General features: G+C 51.7%; 2 protein-coding genes across 5 annotated transcripts; one reads left to right on the forward strand and one right to left on the reverse strand.

Moving 5' to 3' along the window:
* Positions 1-335: 335 nt before the first annotated feature.
* SEMA4B (semaphorin 4B) lies at positions 336-9,430 on the forward strand. Of its 3 annotated transcripts, none has more exons than XM_023725752.1 (13): positions 336-643; positions 809-871; positions 2,366-2,464; positions 3,163-3,274; positions 3,553-3,666; positions 3,817-3,968; positions 5,057-5,238; positions 5,375-5,525; positions 6,630-6,840; positions 6,939-7,054; positions 7,339-7,505; positions 8,349-8,439; positions 8,696-9,430. In XM_023725752.1, the coding sequence occupies exons 1-13, from the start codon at positions 458-460 to the stop codon at positions 9,428-9,430; spliced, it is 2,379 nt and encodes a 792-aa protein (XP_023581520.1). In that variant the 5' UTR covers positions 336-457. The 3 variants fall into 3 exon arrangements, with proteins under 3 accessions (XP_023581520.1, XP_023581511.1, XP_023581525.1); XM_023725743.1 differs by having other exon boundaries at positions 8,349-8,434; positions 8,688-9,430; XM_023725757.1 differs by lacking the exon at positions 5,057-5,238 and having other exon boundaries at positions 481-643; positions 8,349-8,434; positions 8,688-9,430.
* A 3,107-nt stretch (positions 9,431-12,537) lies between these two features.
* CIB1 (calcium and integrin binding 1) lies at positions 12,538-18,938 on the reverse strand. 2 transcript variants are annotated; one of them, XM_004370632.1, is made up of 7 exons: positions 18,744-18,938; positions 18,579-18,613; positions 17,004-17,112; positions 13,502-13,652; positions 13,243-13,361; positions 13,075-13,163; positions 12,538-12,803 (listed from the first exon to the last, which is right to left on the reverse strand). In XM_004370632.1, exons 1-7 carry the CDS (start codon positions 18,792-18,794, stop codon positions 12,782-12,784), a joined length of 576 nt encoding a protein of 191 aa, XP_004370689.1. In that variant the 5' UTR covers positions 18,795-18,938; the 3' UTR covers positions 12,538-12,781. The 2 variants fall into 2 exon arrangements, with proteins under 2 accessions (XP_004370689.1, XP_023581711.1); XM_023725943.1 differs by lacking the exon at positions 18,744-18,938 and adding an exon at positions 18,117-18,304 and having other exon boundaries at positions 12,542-12,803; positions 18,579-18,599.
* Positions 18,939-19,002: the final 64 nt, after the last annotated feature.

The raw sequence follows: 19,002 nt of genomic DNA on the forward strand, positions 1-19,002 counted from the left end.
GGTGGTAGCCGGGCACCATCTAGCTGTACTGGACTCAGTCCAGTGGAGGCCTTGGTAGCTGTGGTCCGTTAGTCCTTCGGACTAATCTTTTCCTTCTATCCTGTTCTCTTCATTCTCCCTTGCTCCCGAAGGGATGAGACCACTGGAGTATCTCAGATGGCGGCTCACAGGCTTTTAAGACCCCAGACACTACTCACCAAGGTAGAATGTAGAACATTGTCCTTATAAACTGTGTCTTGCCAACTGAGCTAGATGTTCCCCAAGATCTTTCACATATATTTTTGCACGTTCGTTTCTTACATAATGATTGAGAGACCAAAAATGCTGCTTCCCCTTTAAACCTGTTCCCCTGCCCCCAGCCAGTTGCCACCCACCACTTACTGACCTACTTCAGACAAGTGGCCCATTCTAGAGGGTGGTCTAAGAGGCTTCTTGTGGGAGGCATGGCCCCCAGGTAATGTCCATCTTCCTCTCTCCAGGCTCTGAAGAGCGGCTGGTACTCAGATTTGAAGCTGACAACATTTCCAACTACACAGCCCTTCTGCTGAGCAGGGATGGCAACACTCTGTACGTGGGCGCCCAAGAGGCCCTCTTTGCACTCAACAGCAGCATCAGCTTCCTGCCAGGTGGAGGGTACCAGGAGGTGAGCGATGCTGCCCAGACTGGCTGCTGGGCAGAGGACGGCAGAGGGGAAGATGGGCAGGAAGACTGACCTGGGTCCAAGGATGATGCTGACAGGAGAGGAGAGCCGCTCAGTGAACCCTCCAGTCCCCCATGCACACTCACCTTCCCCTTTCTTGTCTCCCAGCTGCTGTGGCACGCAGATGCGGAGAGGAAACAGCAGTGCAGCTTCAAGGGCAAGGACCCACAGGTGAGCCAGCACCTGGTGGCAGTTCTGGCTGGGGGAGGGATGGAACAGTGGACCTGGGCCCAGGACGGAGGCAGGAGGTGGGAGCAGATGCAGCCAGGTGTGGCAGAAAGGGCATAGGCTTCTGAGATGGCCAGGACTGGGTTTGAATCCCAGCCCTATAATTATTGTCTGTGTGACCTTGGTCAAGTAGATTCACCTCTATGAGCCTTAGTGTCCCCACCTGTAAAATGGGGATAATAATACTTGTCTCACTGAACTTATTGTGAGGATTCACTGAGTACCTGGCACCTAGTAAGTGCTAAATAAACATCAGCTGCCTGCATGGGCAGTGTTTGGGAGTTGTGTCCTTCTGTAGATGGTACCTGATATAGCAGGTTCTGACAGTCTGGTTTGGTTTTGGCCAGCCACTGGGTGGGGTCTGATTTAGCCTGGATTCTCCTGGAGAATTCTCCACCATTCCCAGAAGACTCCTGGTCCTGACTACAGCAGGTGGCTTGCTAAAAGCACACTGGACTTGGGGTCAAGACAGAGATTTGAGCCCTGACTGCCTCTGACTTGCCATTCCTTTATTCAATAGTGTTTATTAAGCACTTACTCTGCCCAGCACTTTTAGGCACTGGAGATATAATTGTGGGGAAAGGGGAAAAAAACAGATAAAAATCAGTCAGTTTGAAGGGTGATCAGGTTACATTTCTTAAAACAAAAGTGACATTTGAGTGAAGATTAGGAGGAGCAGAAGGAGTTGGCCATAGGGCACCAGAAGAAGGAGCAGGATAAGGTAAATGCGAGAGTGAGCAGAGGTGTGGTATGGCATGATCTGTCCCTGGTCACTGTGACGCAGAATAGGCTCTGTGGGGCCGAGGCAGAGATCAGTGAGGGGCCATGATGATGGTGGTGCGGACCAGGGAAGTGCCAGTAAAGGCAGTGAGAAATGGTCAGAGTCTGGATGTGTTTTAAAGATGGAACCACCAGGATTTCCTGATGGAATAAATGTGGGAGGTGAGAGAAAAGAGGAGACAAGGCCAACTGGGGCCTCAGCAGCTGAAAAGATGGAGTTGTCATTAATGAGAGTGGAGAGCTCTCAGGAAGAACAGCTGGAGGTGCTGCCTGAGTCTGGGGTCAGGGTTCAGGGCCAAGGCTTCCTCTCCCGAGGTGGGTGAGAAGGACCAGTGGTCACTGAGGTTCTGAAGAGGGCCCTTAGGGGGCTCAAGACAGCCTGAAAGGCTGGGGTTCTGTCCTGTCACACCCTAGACTGAAGAACCTTTGGAAACCACAGAACTAGCTGAGCTCTGTGGTCCTCTGTCTACCCTGCGGGGCGAAGCTCCTGGATTCTCATTTGTTCCCAGACTTGAGTGCCCCACCCCCAGGTCCCTGGAGCAGTGGGGCCATCCTCAGCTGCAGGACTGGCCTTGGGTCTAGCGGGGAGGGCTCGGCGGTGCCCCCTGGTGACATATTTGAGCCTGGTCTCTGATAGCCTCTCCCTCGTTCCCCCAGCGCGATTGTCAAAACTACATCAAGATCCTCCTGCCACTCAATAGCAGCCACCTGTTCACCTGCGGCACAGCAGCCTTCAGCCCCGTGTGCACCTACATCGTGAGTGTCTCTCGTCAGCCCTGGGGTGAGCCGTGGCTAGCCTGGGAACAGCCCTCCTTCTGCCCCAGGGAGCTGTTTTCCAGCTCCGACCCCTGGTAAAGGGCCCAAGGGGGCACTTGTAGCCAGTGCTGAGCACTGAGAGCCCTGAGGCCCTGTGACCCTGACCCTCAGCCCCGACAGCTGGGGTCGATCACAGGGACAAGGAGGGGGCATGTGATCACCAGGCACAGAGATCCCATCAGATCCATGACTCAATGCTTCTCGCTTCCTCTAGCTTCTCTTCCCTGCTCTCACTGGATTCCCTCTATCTCACCTTGTACACCCCCCTCCTCCCACACACCCCCTTGCTTCTATCCTATGCACACCCTTGCAGAGGGTGACATTTGAGGCTGTGGATTAGAGCACCAGCTTTGGAGTCAGGCATACTACGTTTGAATCATGTCTCTGTCTCTCCTGGCTCACATCACCTTTCTAAGCCTCGTCTCCTCCCTGTCAATGGGGCTAATTGTGCCCACCTCATAGGTCCCTGTGAGGTGGTGCTGGGGTTGTGTGCTGGGTACTGAGCTGAGGTGCTTGGCCTCTGGCACACGTGCCTGTCCCTCCCGTGCACCTCACCTGTCCACAGGGCTGCCTTCTCTGGCACACCTCCCCCTTTCCTGTATGAGCCTACTGCTCACTCCCTGTCTGCTCCCCCGCAGAACATGGAGAACTTTACTCTGGCGCAGGACAAGGCAGGGAATGTCCTCTTGGAAGATGGCAAGGGTCGTTGTCCCTTTGACCCAAATTTCAAGTCTACAGCCCTGGTGGTCGGTGAGTGTTGTGGGCAGGATGGGCTCATTGAGGCTCCATGTGGGGGCAGGTCGGTGGGCAGGGCAAGAGGGCTGAGCTGGTGGATCCATGCCACACCAAACCAAAGCAAAGACTGACCGCAGGGCTGCCGCAGAGCCCTGGATTGTTTTTTCCCAGTTCCTGCTCCCTCCCTGCCCACCCTGGGCAAGATGGGCCGCTTTGGGGTCACTCCAGGCCCTCAGCGGGGGAGTAGGGGACGTGCCAAAGGGGCCATTCCCATGGGAACGTTCTTTTGGCAGATGGCGAGCTCTACACTGGAACAGTCAGCAGCTTCCAGGGGAATGACCCGGCCATCTCCCGGAGCCAGAGCCTCCGCCCCACCAAGACTGAGAGCTCCCTCAACTGGCTACAAGGTGAAGCCTGCCCACCACCCACCCAGTGGGGAGTGCCTGGGCCATGGGCTTAGGCCAGCATGGGAGTCCTGAGGGAGGGGCACTCTCCCCCTAGCAGGGCCCAAGACAGAGCCTTGCCTGCTGACTCCACACTCCCCATTGGCCCCACAGACCCAGCCTTTGTGGCCTCAGCCTACATTCCTGAGAGCCTGGGCAGCTTGCAGGGGGATGACGATAAGATCTACTTCTTCTTCAGTGAAACAGGCCAGGAGTTTGAGTTCTTTGAGAACACCATTGTGTCCCGCATCGCCCGCATCTGCAAGGTGAGGGAGTGGACCATCAGGGTGGCCGCCCGAGACCCGGGAGCCTCCCGGAGGCCCCAGATCTGTGGCCTTTCCCTGTCCTCCAGGGAGGAGCAGCTTGGCTAATGGCTTTTCTTTCCTTTTTAATTTGAAATGTCTTATTTTTCTTCTTTAAAAATTGTGACAATAAAGAAAAGCATGTACAAAAATCACTTATAAGAGAAAGAGCCAGTGTAGCATCATGGTAGGGGTTCCTGGGTGGTTAATGTGCTTGGCTGCTAACTGAAATGTTAGAGGTTTGAGTCCACCCAGAGGCACCTCAGAAGGAAGGTCTGGCGATCTACTTCTGAAAAATTAGCCACTAAAAACCCTATGGAGCACAGTTCTACTCTGACACACATGGGGTCACCATGAGTCAGAACTGAGTCAGAGGTACCTGGTTAACTGGTTAGCATCGTGATTACGAGCACAGGCCTTGGAGCCAGACTACCTGGGTTCAAACTTCGCTGGTTGTGTGATCTTGGGCAAGTCATTCACCCTCTGCATACCACCACCACCACCCTCAGAGTTGTCACGTGGATTAAATTAATTAATCCATATAAAGCTTTTAGAAAAATATTAGAAAAGTAATAGGCATTATCTAAATGTTAACTATTAGTGGTATAATCCCACCCCCATCCCCATAAGATGACCACTGTTAATGTTTTAGAATATTCCTTGCTAATTTTTTTTCATATATGTGAATATGTATGTATTTATATTATTAACTTATTTACAAACCTGAGTTACTATACTGTATTAGGGTTCTTTAGCTTCCTTTTTTGCACAGCAGTAAACCGAGGACATCTTTCCCTATCTGTAACAGTCTTCCCTGCACCCTTTTTTCCTAGTATTCCACGGTAGGGAATGCACCCTCCTTTGTTTAACCAGCATCCTGGTGATGGCAGATTTATGCTGCCTTCAAGATTTGATTTTAAATGGGACTCAGTCCTGCCTTTGATTTGGTTTCATTCCTGGTCTGTCTCAGCTCCTACTGGGGAGGGGACACCATGCCTCCTGCCCCCCTCCCCGCATTGTGCCTGAGCCCAACCTTTCTGTCCTTCTCCCAGGGTGATGAGGGTGGTGAGCGGGTCCTGCAGCAGCGCTGGACATCCTTCCTGAAGGCTCAGCTGCTGTGCTCCCGGCCCGATGATGGCTTCCCATTCAACGTGCTGCAGGACGTCTTCACGCTGAGCCCTAGCCCCCAGGACTGGCTCGACACCCTCTTCTATGGGGTCTTCACGTCCCAGTGGTAGGGCCCCCAGGACCCAGCTGGGGGTGGGGGGAGAAGGGCGGCAAGGGCTGGAGGCCCAGGAGCTATCTTTGGGCCCAGCTACCTCATCTGAACCCCCAGGGCTCCCAGGTTAATCCTGCCCTTTCCTCTGTAGGCACAGGGGGACCACAGAGGGCTCTGCCATCTGTGTCTTCACCATGAAGGATGTGCAGAAGGCCTTCAACGGCCTCTACAAGGAGGTGAACCGGGAGACGCAGCAGTGGTACACCGTGACTCACCCGGTACCCATGCCCCGGCCTGGAGCGGTGGGTACTCACCCCCAGCACACAGGGTGGGGTGCTAGGGAGACTTGGATCCCCACACAAGGCTGGGACCAGGGCTGCCTAGCCCCACTGACTTCTCTGAATCTGTTTCTGTATCTTTAAAATGGGAACATAAGCCCAGGCCTGCTTGTCTTATTGGGTCAGATGTGACCATGAATGTTGCAGTGCCTTCAGCCCTGTCTCAGGCTGGGCAGATGTGTCCCCACTGTGGCGCTTATTGGTCCTTGTTGAATTGTCCATTCACTCATTCCTTTCCCCCACTCAACTGTGAGATCCTTGAGGAAGGGCTGTGTCTGATTATTGAGTGACTGAATGACCAAGTTGTGAGGAAAGTTTCCTCCTTTCCTTCCAGCCTAATGGGTTCCCCAAAAAGCAGACCTTGAGACAAGGATATGAGTACAAGCAGTTTATCTGAGGGTATTTCAGGAATTAGTGCAAGGGAATAGGAATGTGAGAGAGGGAGGAAGGAAACCCAAGAAAGGGTGTATCAGTGAGTGGTTGGTTACCGCTGTGGGCAGCTGGCACTCAGCCCTGCTGGGGCCTGAGAGACTGTGGAACACACTCAGAATTGTCCCACTAGGGTATTTTCACCAACTCTCGTGCCTCATTGGTTGAGGATCACTCTGGGTATTAAGTCTCAGAGCTCCCACAGAAAGAATCAGGAAGCCCCAGGCAGGTGTGGGAGCTACTTGCACACAGCCTTATGGGAATGTGGGCAGGACAGTGTCTGCTACACAAGGACACTGGTCGCCCAGGGTTTCCTGGGAACACCAGTGGGAAGATGCTAAAGGAACTGAAAATGTGGTCATGGGTCTTGTGGTCTGTGTGTGTGTGTGAATGAGGAGTGGGCAGGGAGGAGACACAGGAAGGAGACCCTGCCAACCTTGGTTTCCCCATACCCTAGACTTGGGCCTTGGGCCTCCAGGTCAGCAAGTTGGCTCCTTGAAAATGAATTGATGTGCCACAGCTTCTGAGGGTCAGGCAAATGCCCTTGCTGTCTGCTGGGAAGGCCGGGCCAGTGGTCCCAGCAGGATCTGCTGGCCCCTCCAAGTGTCGCTCGCCTCACGCCTCCGCCTTCTCCTTCAGTGCATCACCAGCAGCGCCCGGGAAAGGAGGATCAACTCGTCCCTGCAGCTCCCAGACCGGGTGCTGAACTTCCTCAAGGACCACTTCCTGATGGATGGGCAGGTCCGCAGCCACATGCTTCTGCTGCAGCCTCGGGCCCGCTACCAGCGCGTGGCTGTACACCGCGTGGTTGGCCTGCACGACACCTATGATGTCCTGTTCCTGGGCACCGGTGAGTGCCTGCAGCAGGGCAGGCTCGGGGCAACGGGCCCAGTTGGTGGGTCCTGGGCCGCAGCTCCACCCAGGGCCTGAGTCCTGTCCGTGCTGCAGGTGATGGCCGGCTGCACAAGGCTGTGAATGTGGGCTCCAGGGTGCACATCATCGAGGAGCTCCAGGTCTTCCCCCCAGGACAGCCCGTGCAGAACCTGCTGCTGGACGCCAACAGGGTGAGCTGGTGAAGACGGAGTCCGGGCATCATGCTGGGTAGGGGGGCCCCTCCATTACTGCCAAGCAGTCCCCGCCCAGCTTTTCCTCTCTTGCCCCAGCAGGACAGAAAGACATGGGAGCCATGCTCAGTACCTGAGAGCCTAGACTCAGAAAGCAGGGCTGCCTGGGAGCATAAGAGGAGGCCCTTTGGCCACCGGCTCTGGTGGGCACCTGAGCCAGGTGTGGCTGTGGGTGGCGCTCTGGCTGGCCATGCCTGCATCTCATCCCCGTGTCTGCTCTGCAGGGGCTGCTGTATGCTGCCTCATACTCGGGCGTAGTCCAGGTGCCTGTGGCCAACTGCAGCCTGTACCAGAGCTGCGGGGACTGCCTCCTTGCCCGGGACCCCTACTGCGCTTGGAGCGGCGCCAGCTGCAGGCACATCAGCCTCCAGCAGCCTGAGCTGGCCTCCAGGTGAGCGTTCCCAGAGGCCCCCTTCCCACTGTCCATCCCTGCGCTCTGACCTCAGAGCACATTCTCTAAGCCTTCTATAGGATCACTACACGGCCTCATTTACATCCATCACCTCAGTATAATGGTTAGCTCCCCTAATTATTCTCTAAAGTACTGTAGTTCAGGCAATAAATTTTGTTTGCCTTAAAAAAAAACCAAACCTGTTGCCTTCAAGTCAATTCTGACCCATAGCAACCCTATAGGTCAGAGAACTGCTGCATAGAGTTTCCAGGGAGTGGCGACTGGTGGATTTGAGTTGTCGACCTTTTGGTTAGCAGCTGTAGCTCTTAACCACTGTGCCATCATCTCTAACGTGGGGACATAATCAAGTAAAGTATGAAATGTCCCAGCCATGCACTGCCTTGCAGGAGACTGGATTTAACATATGAACATGTTTAAGTAACAAAAAACAAGGGATACACAATAGTCCCATTAGAAACTGTTTTCATATTAACCTATTTGAATTATAAAACATTCATGTAGAAAACTTAAAAAAACCGAGATAACCTGAAAAGAAAAATTACCTCTAACACTATCACCTAGAATCAAAGTGATATTTTGATATCCTCCCAGATTTTTCTACATGAGTAAAATATATAAAAATACATATATTTTAAGAAAAATGGCATATTCATTTTCTAAGACTACTGGAACAAAATACCACAAATTGGGTAGCTTATAGGAGCAGAAACTTATTGTCTCATAGTTTTGGAGGCTAGGAGTCCTACCTAATCAACATGGCGGCTGGACCATGGGGGTTCATGGGGGTTTCCTGGCCTATCTCAGACTCCCTGTGGTCCTCAGGTTGTGGATCCAGGACATTGAGGGGGCCAATGCCAAGGGCCTGTGCAACACTTCCTGGCCCAGATCCCGGACCATTATGTCTACAGGTAAGGTGCCTCTTCAAGGGTGGAGAGAGGTGAGGGCCAAGTCTGATTACACTAATGGGTGTAAATGCCTTTCCTCAAGTCCTCATCCCTCTGGCCTACAAGTAGGGCCCAGGGAAGTGAGAGTCAGACAGTGCCTGGAGTCCCCAGGGGTTCCCTGTGCCTAGCACAAGGAGCACAGCCCAGAGGGAGGCAGGTAGACCTGTGGCTACTGGGACGCCATCCCACCTTCACCCCATGCCTCTGCTACCCATAGGCAAGAAGCTGTGTGAGCAAGTCCAGTTCCAGCCCAACACGGTGAACACTTTGGCTTGCCCACTCCCCTCCAACTTGGCCACCCGGCTCTGGATGCACAATGAGGTCCCTGTCAATGCCTCAGCCTCCTGTCGTGTGCTGCCCACCGGGGACCTGCTGCTGCTGGTGGGCAGCCAGCAGAGGCTGGGGCTTTTCCAGTGCTGGTCCCTGGAGAATGGCTTCCAGCAGCTGGTCGCCAGCTACTGCCCAGAGATGGTGGAGGATGGGGCGGCGGACCAAGCAGACCAGGGTGGCAGTGTGCCTGTCATTATCAACACGTCGCGTGTGAGTGCACCAGTTGGCACAGGTACCTGGAGTGCCGACAAGTCCTACTGGAATGAGTTCCTGGTGATGTGTGTGCTATTTGTGTTCGCTGTGGTTCTTCTAACTTTGTTCTTCCTCTACCGGCACCGGGATGGCATGAAAGTCTTCCTGAAGCAGGGAGAGTGTGCCAGCGTGCACCCCAAGACCCGCCCTGTGGGGCGGCTACCTGAGACCCGGCCGCTCAATGGCGTCGGCCCCCCTAGCACCCCACTTGACCACCGAGGCTACCAGGCCCTGTCGGGTATCTCCCCAGGGCCCCGGGTCTTCACCGAGTCAGAGAAGAGGCCGCTCAGCATCCAGGACAGCTTTGTGGAGGTGTCCCCCATGTGCCCCCGGCCCCGAGTACGCCTGGGCTCTGAGATCCGGGACTCTGTGGTGTGAGAGCAGACTTCCAGAGGAGGCCATCCGGCTTCAAGGGCCGGGAGTGCTCAGAGGGGGCCGTCTTGATCTCTGCTCCTTGTCAGACACAGCCGTGGTGCCCAGACCTTGGGAACGATTGAGCCAGCTGGCCTGCTGTTCTTCAGCCAGTAGCAGGTCCCCCCACCCCCCTACAGCCCAGACAGCCAAGGCCCCCGAGGTCCTGGCTAAACATGGGGGCCTGCCCAGGTGGACAAAACAGTGCTCCTTAGACAAACTGAGCCCTATGTTTAAGAAAACAATTGAAAATGTGAAACAAGAGTGAGAGGGGAGAGAGACACAAAGAGCGCCGCTCCTACCACTGTTCCGGTTCACAGGCTTCCCAGCCTCACACCTCCCAAGGGCACTGAGGACTCATCCACAGTGGTTGTTGGAGTCACAGTGGGAAGTCCCTCACTGACTTGCCTCTTCCACCTCCTGCCTTATCCTACTGCCACAGGCTGCTCCCTCACTGAGAGCCAGGGGCCAACTTGGGCCTCCCAGGCGCCCCTGGCTTGCCAGCCAGCCAGGGATATCGTTGTTGCTGCCGTCATCCCTCCACCTCAGGGACCAGAGCGCTAGGCTGGCACTGCAGCCCTCGCCAGGCCCTGGGCTCCAACCCGCCTCCTGGACCTTTCTGGCCTGCATCAGGCTGTGGCCACGAGAGAGAGGGCAGTGTGGGTCCTGGAGTGGATTTACGACACGTTTCCCCTTTCAGTAAGACTGTTGCCTGCCTTCCTCCATCCCAGCCTGAGGGACCCCATGTGTCCCTTTCCCCACATCCACCCTAGCCCCATCTTCAGATCACCCCAGTCTCTAATTCATCCCACTCACATGGGCACTGCCCCAACTCTAAGGGATATTGACACTGCCCAGCACAGAAGCCCTGAATTTATGTGGGTTTTATATTTTTTTTAATAAGATGCACTTTACTTTTTTTTTATAATAAAATCTGAAGAATGGAAGTTGTGACCTTTCCTTATAAAGGAGTATTGCTTTTTGAGGTTAGTCTAGTTCTCTTGAGTTCTGGGAGGTTCCGAGCCTCCTCTCCAGGGACTAATGAGCCAGAGCCAGACTAAGCTGAACCAGCTACACCTCCCAGTGGAGCCTGGTTCTTAAGGTGGGGACTTTAACCCCGGTGGGATGGGGCGAGGTGGCCGTGGCAAGGTTGGGGCCTGGGGGACTTACTTGGTTTACCTAAATCCCTTTAGTCTTCACCTCCAGTTCAGCTCAGCAGGGGTGGGGGCACGGGGGTGGGTTTTCTTTTGGTAAACTCTTAAAATTTTTTATTTTTAAAATTGTATTTTAAATTGACCTTTTTCTTTCGGAGTACAGGTCTATAAACTTTAACACATGTAGACATTCATGTAGACACCTCCACAGTGAAAATACAGGAGAGTTCTATCCCTCATGCTACCCCTTTACAGTCACACCCTTCTGCTGGGGTGAGGGCAGTTTGACCTCTTGCTGGCCTCTAAAAAAAAAAAAAAAAAAAAACAGTTGCTGTAGTGCTGGCAAACCCTTATGTATCAGAGTAGAACTGTGCTTCATAGGGTTTGTTTGTTTGTTTATTTATTTATTTATTTTATTGTACTTCAGGTGAAGGCTTACAGAACAAATAGTTTCTCATGAAACAGTAGTACACATTGCTTTATGACATTGGTTAACAACCCCACATGTCAACCCTCTTCCCTTCTTGACCTTTTTTTTTTTTGGTGAAAATATACATAGCCAAAGATACACCATTTCAAAAATTCCTATATGCACAGTTCAGTGACATCGACTACACTCTTCCAATTGTGCTGCTATTCTCACTTAAGATGAAGGCTTACAGAACAAAATAGTTTTTCATTTAACCATTAGTACACATGTTGCCCTATAACAATGGTTAACAACCTCACAACACAACACTATCCTTACTCAATCTTGGGTTCCCTATCACCAGCTTCCCTGTCCCCTTCTGCCTTCTGGCCCTTGTCCCTGGACTGCTGTACCTCATTAGTCCCATCTGGTTTTACAGGGCTGTCTACTCCCAGGTTGAACGGTGAACCTCGGAGATGACTTCACCACTAAGCTAAAAGGGTGTCTGGGGGCCATACTCTTGGGGTTTCTCCAGTCTCCTTCAGGCCAGTAAATCTGGTCTTTTTTTTTGAGTTAGAATTTTTTTCTACATCCTTCTCCAGCTCTGTCCAGAACCCTCTGTTGTGATCCTGGTCAGAGCAGTCGGTGGTGGTAGCTGGGGGTTTTGTTTTTTTTAAAAATATTTTATTGTGTTTTTGGTGAAAGTTTACACAGCAAATTAGGTTCTCTTTTAACAATTTCTATATGTATTGTTCAGTGACATTGGTTACATTTTTCACAGTGTGTCCACATTCTCATTATTTCCATTCTGGTTGTTCTGTTTCCATTAATCTAGTTCCCCTGTCCCCCCCCTTCTCATCTTTGTTTTAGGGTAACTGTTGACCATTTGGTGTCACATAGATGATTTTTTTTTTTCTTTTTAAAGAGGCACAGTACTCACAGGTGATACTGTGTATTTCATAAGACAATCTGTTTATTTAGCTGAAAGGTGACCTCCAGGAGTAGTTTCAGTTCCAAGTTTAAAGGGTATCTCAGGGCAACAGTCTCGGAGGTTCCTCTAGTCTTAACTGGTCCAGTAAATCTGGGCTTTTTAAAGAATTTCAGTTTTGTTCTACATTTTTCTCCCATTCTACCCCGGACAATCTATTGTGCCCTAATCAAAACGGTTGGTAGTGGTAGCCGAGCTCCATCTAGTTGTTCTGGTCTCGGGGCAGATGAGGCCGTGGTTCATGTAGATTGTTAGTCCTGTAGACTGTCTTCTTTCAGCCTTTGGTTTCCTTCTCTTTTGCTCTCCATAATGTTTTCAATGACTGATTTTTTTGGAGGTCACTGGACCTTTCTTCCAAGGTACCTTTGGGTAAACTCAAACTGCCAACCTTTCAGTTAGCAGTCGAGTGTTTAACAGTTTGCACCACCCAGGCCCCTTCTTTAGACACTGCTTATTCCCAGTATGACTGAAGGCTCTTAGAAATCCAGTCCTCCCTCATCCCAGTGTTTCTACTGTCACACACAGGATCGAAACGTCTAAATCTTTATTATTATTGATTGGTAAAACAGAGCAATGACAGTGGTAGTGAGAAGGGGAGAGACCTTGACACAGCAGGCCCTCCCCTACCCAGGGGCGAGACTGCGCAGTGCCAGCTCCAGGCTAGGCCAGCTTGGCCGGCCCTGGCAACGCCAGGTGTAGTCTTAGCCACAGTTCAGCAGCGGAAAGGTTCTTAGACACGGTGCTGGGACCACATGCTGTAGCTCCTGTCACAGGACAATCTTAAAGGAGCTGAACAAGAGAAAAGTAGGTTGGGTTTTCTGCTGGAAAAGGGGGGTAAAGACTAAACCCACACTTACCCACCTCTCCCCTAAGAACCTTGTTTGGAATGGGCTGTGTCCCATGTCTATCAGTCCCCTTTGGGAGAAAAGTTACCCTGAGACATTCAGAAAGCAGGGAGCTTTCTCTCTCCCCAAGAACCACCTCCTGTAATAATGTCCCAGACTGAGGTGCGGCAGATGGGGACTGTAGGTAACCAGAATGCAGGGGACTACCATCATACCTGACAAAGTCTGGTGAACGAGAGATGACATGCTGGAACTCAGAGAGATTGATGGTCCCATCCCTATCAATGTCGGACTCTTCCAGGATCTGTTTGGGAAAGGGAGAGCTTCAGGCCAAATCCCCGACCGTTCCTCCCGCTCCCAGCCTGGCCTGAACCAGCGCTCACATTGTCAATGAGCTGCTTCATCTCTGAGGCACTGAGCCGTGTGTCCTCGCCCTCTCCTGTGAGGCAATTCACAAGCTGGCTCAGGTCCTCTCTGTTCAAGGTTCCATCGTCATCAAAGTCTGGAGAGCAGACACAGGAAGCCAGAAAGGGTGTGGGCAGGATGAGCTCCAAGGCTCCTCAGATGGCCCCTATTTTCCAAGCCATACCCCACACAAGACCATGTGGGCAAGGGTGGCATTCGCCAGGCTCTGGTCCTTACCAAAGATGCGAAAGGCATAGTGGGACTTGACGTCTGGGGTTGCTGTGTCACTGAACACACTGAGGAGGTCCAGGAAGTCCTCAAAGCTCAGGCTGTCTCTGGTTGGGGACGTGGAGAAGACCCCACAGATCCGCTCTTTGAAGGGGTTGGCCTAGACAAGAGAGCCTCCCATGAACACTGCAGCCCAGGATGTAGCCCAGGGCACACACTCATCATACCCTACTGGGAACTTGGGGAGCAGGCCATAGGATCTGCCCCACAAGGCTCAAGCTTATGAGGGAGCATGACCAGCACGTGGAAGGCTGTGGGGACACAGGAGGGCCAACTGACCTAGCTGGGGAAGGGACAGGGATAGCTCCCTGGGAATCAGTGTTTAACCCAAAAACTGGTCATATACAACTTCAGCGGGTGCAGGGAGAGAAGAGGAAAGCATCCTAAGCAAAGGGAACAAGATAGACCGGTGTCTTAGTTATCTAGTCCTGCTATAACAGAAATACCATAAGTGGGTAGCTTTAACAAAGAGAAATTTATTTTCTCACAGCTTAGGAGGCTAGAGTCTGAATTCAGGGTGCCAACTCCAGAGGAAAGCTTTCTATCTTTCTCTGTCGGCTCTGGAAAGAAGGTCTTTGTGTCCTCTGAGCTTCTGCTTCTGGCAGATCTTCTTGTGGCTTGGCGTCTCTTCCCTTATCTCTGCCACTTTAGCTTGCTTGTTTAATCTCTTTTATATCTCAAAAGAGATTGACTTAAAATACATCCTATACGAATCCTGTCTCATTAACCTAACAAAGGCAACCCATTCCCAAATGCGATTATAACCACAGGCACAAAAGTTAGGTTTTACAACACATATTTTTGGGAAACACAATTCAATCCATAACATTCCACCCTTTGGCCCCCGAAAATTCATGTCCTTGCCACATGCAAAACACATTCACCCCATCACATCATCCCAAAGGTCTTGAAGTCCAAAGTCTCATCTTCTGAATCATCTAAATCAAATGTGGGTGATCTAGGCGTATTCTGTCCAGAGGAAAAATTTTTCTTCACCTGCGAACCTGTGAAATCTAGATTACAAGTTACTTGTTTCCGAAGTACAACAGTGGAACAGGCGCAAGGTAGACATTTCCATTACAAATGGAAGAAATTGGAGGTTAAGGAGCCCTAGTGGCACAGTGGTTAAAGTGCTCGGCTGCTAACCAAAAGGTCAGCAGTTTGAACCCACCAGCTGCTCCGAGGGGGAGAGATGTGGCAGGCTGCTTCCATAGATTTACAGCCTTGGAAATCCTACGGGGGCAGTTCCATTCTGTCCTAAAGGGTCGCTAATGAGTCAGAATTGAGTCGATGGCAGTAGGTTTGGTTTTTTTTTGTTTAAGCAAGTCCAAACCCAGGAGAACAATTTACATTAGCTCTCAAGGCTTGGAAATAATCCTCTCTTCTCTGAGACCATTTAGGCAATGGCCCTGTCCTCTAGACTCTGGGTTTGGCCATGCCCTCTGCATTCTGGCTGGAGGCTCCTCAGCCCTGGGCTTCAGGTCCACCTTCTAGGCCACTGGGATAGCAACTCTGCTCCCTTGACTTTGGGCAGGCCCATTCTCCCAGACCACCTGAGTGGTGGCCCCACCCTCTTGGCCCTGGCAGGCCCTGTTCTTCCGTCCCTTAGGCATGGCAGCCCCGCCCCCTCAGCTTTAGGTGGTGGCCTCATGCCCCTGGCACACCTTAAAGGCAGCCCCATACTTCAGAACCAAGTTGGCAAAGATCCAATTCTTTAAAACCTAGGAGGCTGTGGCTCCACTCTTTGAGATCCATGAGACCATGGCCCCCACACTTTGAAACTGAGAAGGCCCTGTTTCCTGTGCTCCTTCCAACAGTTCTGCTGATCTCCGAGCTGCTCCATGGATGTTCCTTTTCTTTTCTTGGGAGGAGAACAGATGTAGCTCCTTTAGCCTTTTTCCTGCCTGCAGAATTCCAAGAAGCAGACAGCATTCTTTTCTTTCACTCTTTCCTTTGTCCCCTTCAGTCTAAGCTGGTGGGTTTTCTGCTGTGGTAGGTAGTTAGATCCATCAGTCACAGGCTTACTCTCTTTAACAGAAGATTGTGTAGCCACATCCTTGGTGAAAGTTCAAGGATATATGTCCCTAGTTTGAACAACAAAATTTGCTAAATCTTTAAATTTTGTTTTCATTTTGCACAGTTCATTTTAAAGTCCATCTCTTTCCTCTTGCATTTTACTATAGAAGACAAGGAAAAACCATGCAGCCCATTTAAGTTCTTGCTTAGAAATCTCATCAGCCAGATATCTAAGTTCATCACTTGTAAGTTCTACCTTCCACCAAACATTTGAACATAATTTTGACAAGTTCTTTGCTACTGCATAAAAAGCATCACCCTTCCTCCATTGTCCAATCACATGTTCATCACTTTCTTTTAAAGCCTCACTGGAAGCACATTTAACGTCCACATTTCTAGCAACATTCTGTTGCTGGCACCATATGTATTCTCCAAGATGACAGAGACTTTCCCTATAGCTCTCCTCACTTTCCTTCTGAGCTCTCACCAGAATTGCCTTTGTCATCCATAATTCTACCAACAGTCTCTTCAACGCAATCTAGACTTTTACTATTAGGCACCTTGAAACTCTTCCAGCCTCCACTCATTATCCGAAACCATTTCCATCCTGTAGGTATTTGTTAGAGCAGCACTCCCACCTCTCGGTATCTAGTGCTGCTATAACAGAAATACCACAAGCGGGTGGCTTTAACAAACAGAAATTTATTTTCTGACAATTAGGAAGCTTAGAAGTCCAAATTTAGGGCACCAACTCTAGGGCAAGGCTTTCTCTCTCTGTTAGCTCTGGAGGAAGATTCTTGTCTCCTTTGAGCTTCTGCTTTGGGCGATTTTCATGTGGTTTGGCATCTCTATCCCCTCATCTCTGCTACTTTTGCTTGCTTGTTTAATCTCTTTTATATCTCAAAAGAGATTGACTTAAGACATATCCTACACTAATCCTGTCTCACTGACATAACAAAAACAACCCATTCCCAAATGGGATTATGACCACAGGCATAGAGGTTAGGATTTACACCACATATTTCTGAGGGACACAATTCAATCCACAACAGCTAGGTAATTCAAAACACAAACATTTAATTGAACCCCTGTTCTGTTACAAGCACTGGGCGAGGTCCTTTGCACAGTAATTTTCACAGAGTGGTAGTCACCCTCTGGAACAGGGACTCTCAAACTTTAATAAGGTAACTTGATTCCTCTTAAAGGACAAAACTTCTTTGAACCTCTGAGAATATGTCCTAGAACCTCGTGTGAGAAACACTATCCTAGATAATTCCACTGGGTGATTTGGTAAGGCCCCTGACCCCAGGAAATTAAGGCTAAACAGAGAACGAGCCAAAACGGGGACCAGTAACTTCATGACCTCAAAGGCAGTGTAGGTAAGAGGGAGTCTAGCAGAGGGAATGTGTGTGTGGAGGGGGTAAGGGGCTGGTACCTTGAGCTCTGGAAGGCTGAGGATTTGCTGGAAGGGCACCCGTGCCTGCAGTGACTCCTCCACGCTCCGATGATTCGGAGGAAGCAGCTCACAAAACCGCTTGTGGGCTCTGCCAGAGAGGGGAACTCATTGGCTCACTCAACCAATCCCAGTCTTCCTGGGTATATCATGTTCCTATTCTTTAGTTCCCATTCCTTGCGTAGGAGCCTTGGTGGCGCAGGTTAAAGTGTTTGGCTAGTAACCGAAAGATCAGGGGGTTCGAACCCACTAGGCACTGTGCAGGAGAAAGACGTGGCAATGTGCTTCCGTAAAGATTTGTTTTTGGTTTTTTTTGGTATGTACGTGGCACAGAGCCATAGAGCCTTACCTGGTGTACAAAGGATAGCAACACAAGGAATTAAAAAAAAAAAGCATCCCACTGCCCTAGAGTGGATTCCAACTTACAGCGACCCTGTAGGACAGAGTAGAACTGCCCCATAGGGTTTCCAAGGCTGTAAATCGTTACGGAAGCAGACTGCCACATCTTTCTCCAGGAGCGGCTGGCTGGTGGGTTTGAACTGCTGACATTTTGGTTAGCAGTCAAGAGTTTAACCACTGCACTACCAGGGCCCCCCACATACATAAGACTCCTGAAAGTCATTAGGCAACATAAGCAGAAAGGAGATATATCACAAGATGTACAGGCTAGAAATACATTCTCAGAATGAGTATTTAGGGAGGGCCTGCTGTGTGCCAGGCACTGTGCTGGGCAATGGTTCTGGAGATCTCAGAGGGGTGGAGAGGTTGGGGAAAGGAGTCAGAAGCTAGCCCTGAAGAACAGGGGAGAAGAACAGAATCAAAATCACATTCTCACCCCAGGGATCTCTGGTTCCTCAAAGCCTCCCTCTCTTTATCAGCTTCCGTGAACTATCTGTTCTCGGCACTCACCTCCTCCCCACTGGGATTATCTTTGTCAAGGGAAGCCCAGGAATCTCATCACTCAAGTGCCCTGGCCCACGATGAAGTTGACACAAGACTAGAAAACGGGGTTCCAGCCCGAGGTCAAATCCCTGAACTGTGAGTGTCTTAAGCAAGTCACCAAACCTCTCTGAACCTGTTTCACTGTCCCAGTACCTCCCTCGTGAGGATGGAAGTAGGATATGTGGACAACCATTCAGCACAGTTCCTGGCGCCATGGTAAGCGTGAATGGTTACTGTATTATTCGGGGGAAGGAGTCAGGCATCTCTGGTTTTGCTAGTGGGCAAAGTCAGCCAAGAGCCACAGCATTCCCTGTCGGCCTGGGGCAGGAAGTTCAGGAGTCCTGTGTAGAAGGAGGGTCAAAGAACACCCAACTTTTCTGGGGACCGTGAGGCGGCTTCGCACTGCAAAGCTGGGGGCCCCGGCGGGGCCAGGCAGGGCGTGCCGGGAGGAGGGCACAGCCCGGGGCGGGGGCTCGGAGTCCAAGGCCCCATTTCCGGCTCCGCTGCCTAACTCAGGCAAGCCCCTGCCCCTCCCTCTGGGGGCCTTGCCAATCTCTAAAACAGCACCGCTCGAAACCGTCCCTAGATCGCCCCGAGGTCGGAGGCGGCACTTACAAAAGGATCTCCTGCTTGGTCAGGAACGTCAAGTCCTGGAAGGCAAACCCAGAGAAGGGGTCAGCCGGCCGCCCCGAGGCCTCGCCCACCCTGCCGCCCGCTCTGAGACCCCACTCCCGGGGCAGGACCGCGCGCGAGCTCCCAGGAGACCGGCGTCCCATGCACCTGGTACTCGGCCAGCAGCTCCTTAGACAGGCGACTGCCCGAGCCCCCCATCGCCGCGCCGCGCGCACCGCTCCGGCAACTCTGCTCGGGACGCCGACAACTTTCTCACTTCCGCCCTCCGGCCGCGTCACCGCCCCGTCCCCGCAGCAACCGCCCCTGGGGCCACCGTCCTGGGTCCCGCCCCCTCCTTAAAGCGCCGAGGAACTCTCCGCGGACTTTAGCCGGCTAGCTCCCGGCTCCGGGCGGTCCCCGACCAGCT

This window comes from Trichechus manatus, unplaced genomic scaffold, assembly GCF_000243295.1.
Source record: "Trichechus manatus latirostris isolate Lorelei unplaced genomic scaffold, TriManLat1.0 scaffold00009, whole genome shotgun sequence".
NCBI lineage: Eukaryota > Metazoa > Chordata > Mammalia > Sirenia > Trichechidae > Trichechus > Trichechus manatus.

Excerpts from the sequence above, each read along its gene's own strand:
- CIB1 (XM_004370632.1), bottom strand. The coding sequence starts at position 18,794 with ATGGGGGGCTCGGGCAGTCGCCTGTCTAAGGAGCTGCTGGCCGAGTAC. Across the intron at positions 13,362-13,501 it reads CTATGCCTTTCGCATCTTTG|ACTTTGATGACGATGGAACC; the intron begins GTAAGGACCAGA and ends TCTGCTCTCCAG. Across the intron at positions 12,804-13,074 it reads CGTTCACCAGACTTTGTCAG|CTCCTTTAAGATTGTCCTGT; the intron begins GTATGATGGTAG and ends TCTCTTGTTCAG.
- SEMA4B (XM_023725743.1), top strand. The coding sequence starts at position 458 with ATGTCCATCTTCCTCTCTCCAGGCTCTGAAGAGCGGCTGGTACTCAGA. Across the intron at positions 6,841-6,938 it reads TGTCCTGTTCCTGGGCACCG|GTGATGGCCGGCTGCACAAG; the intron begins GTGAGTGCCTGC and ends TCCGTGCTGCAG. Across the intron at positions 7,055-7,338 it reads TGCTGCTGGACGCCAACAGG|GGGCTGCTGTATGCTGCCTC; the intron begins GTGAGCTGGTGA and ends TCTGCTCTGCAG.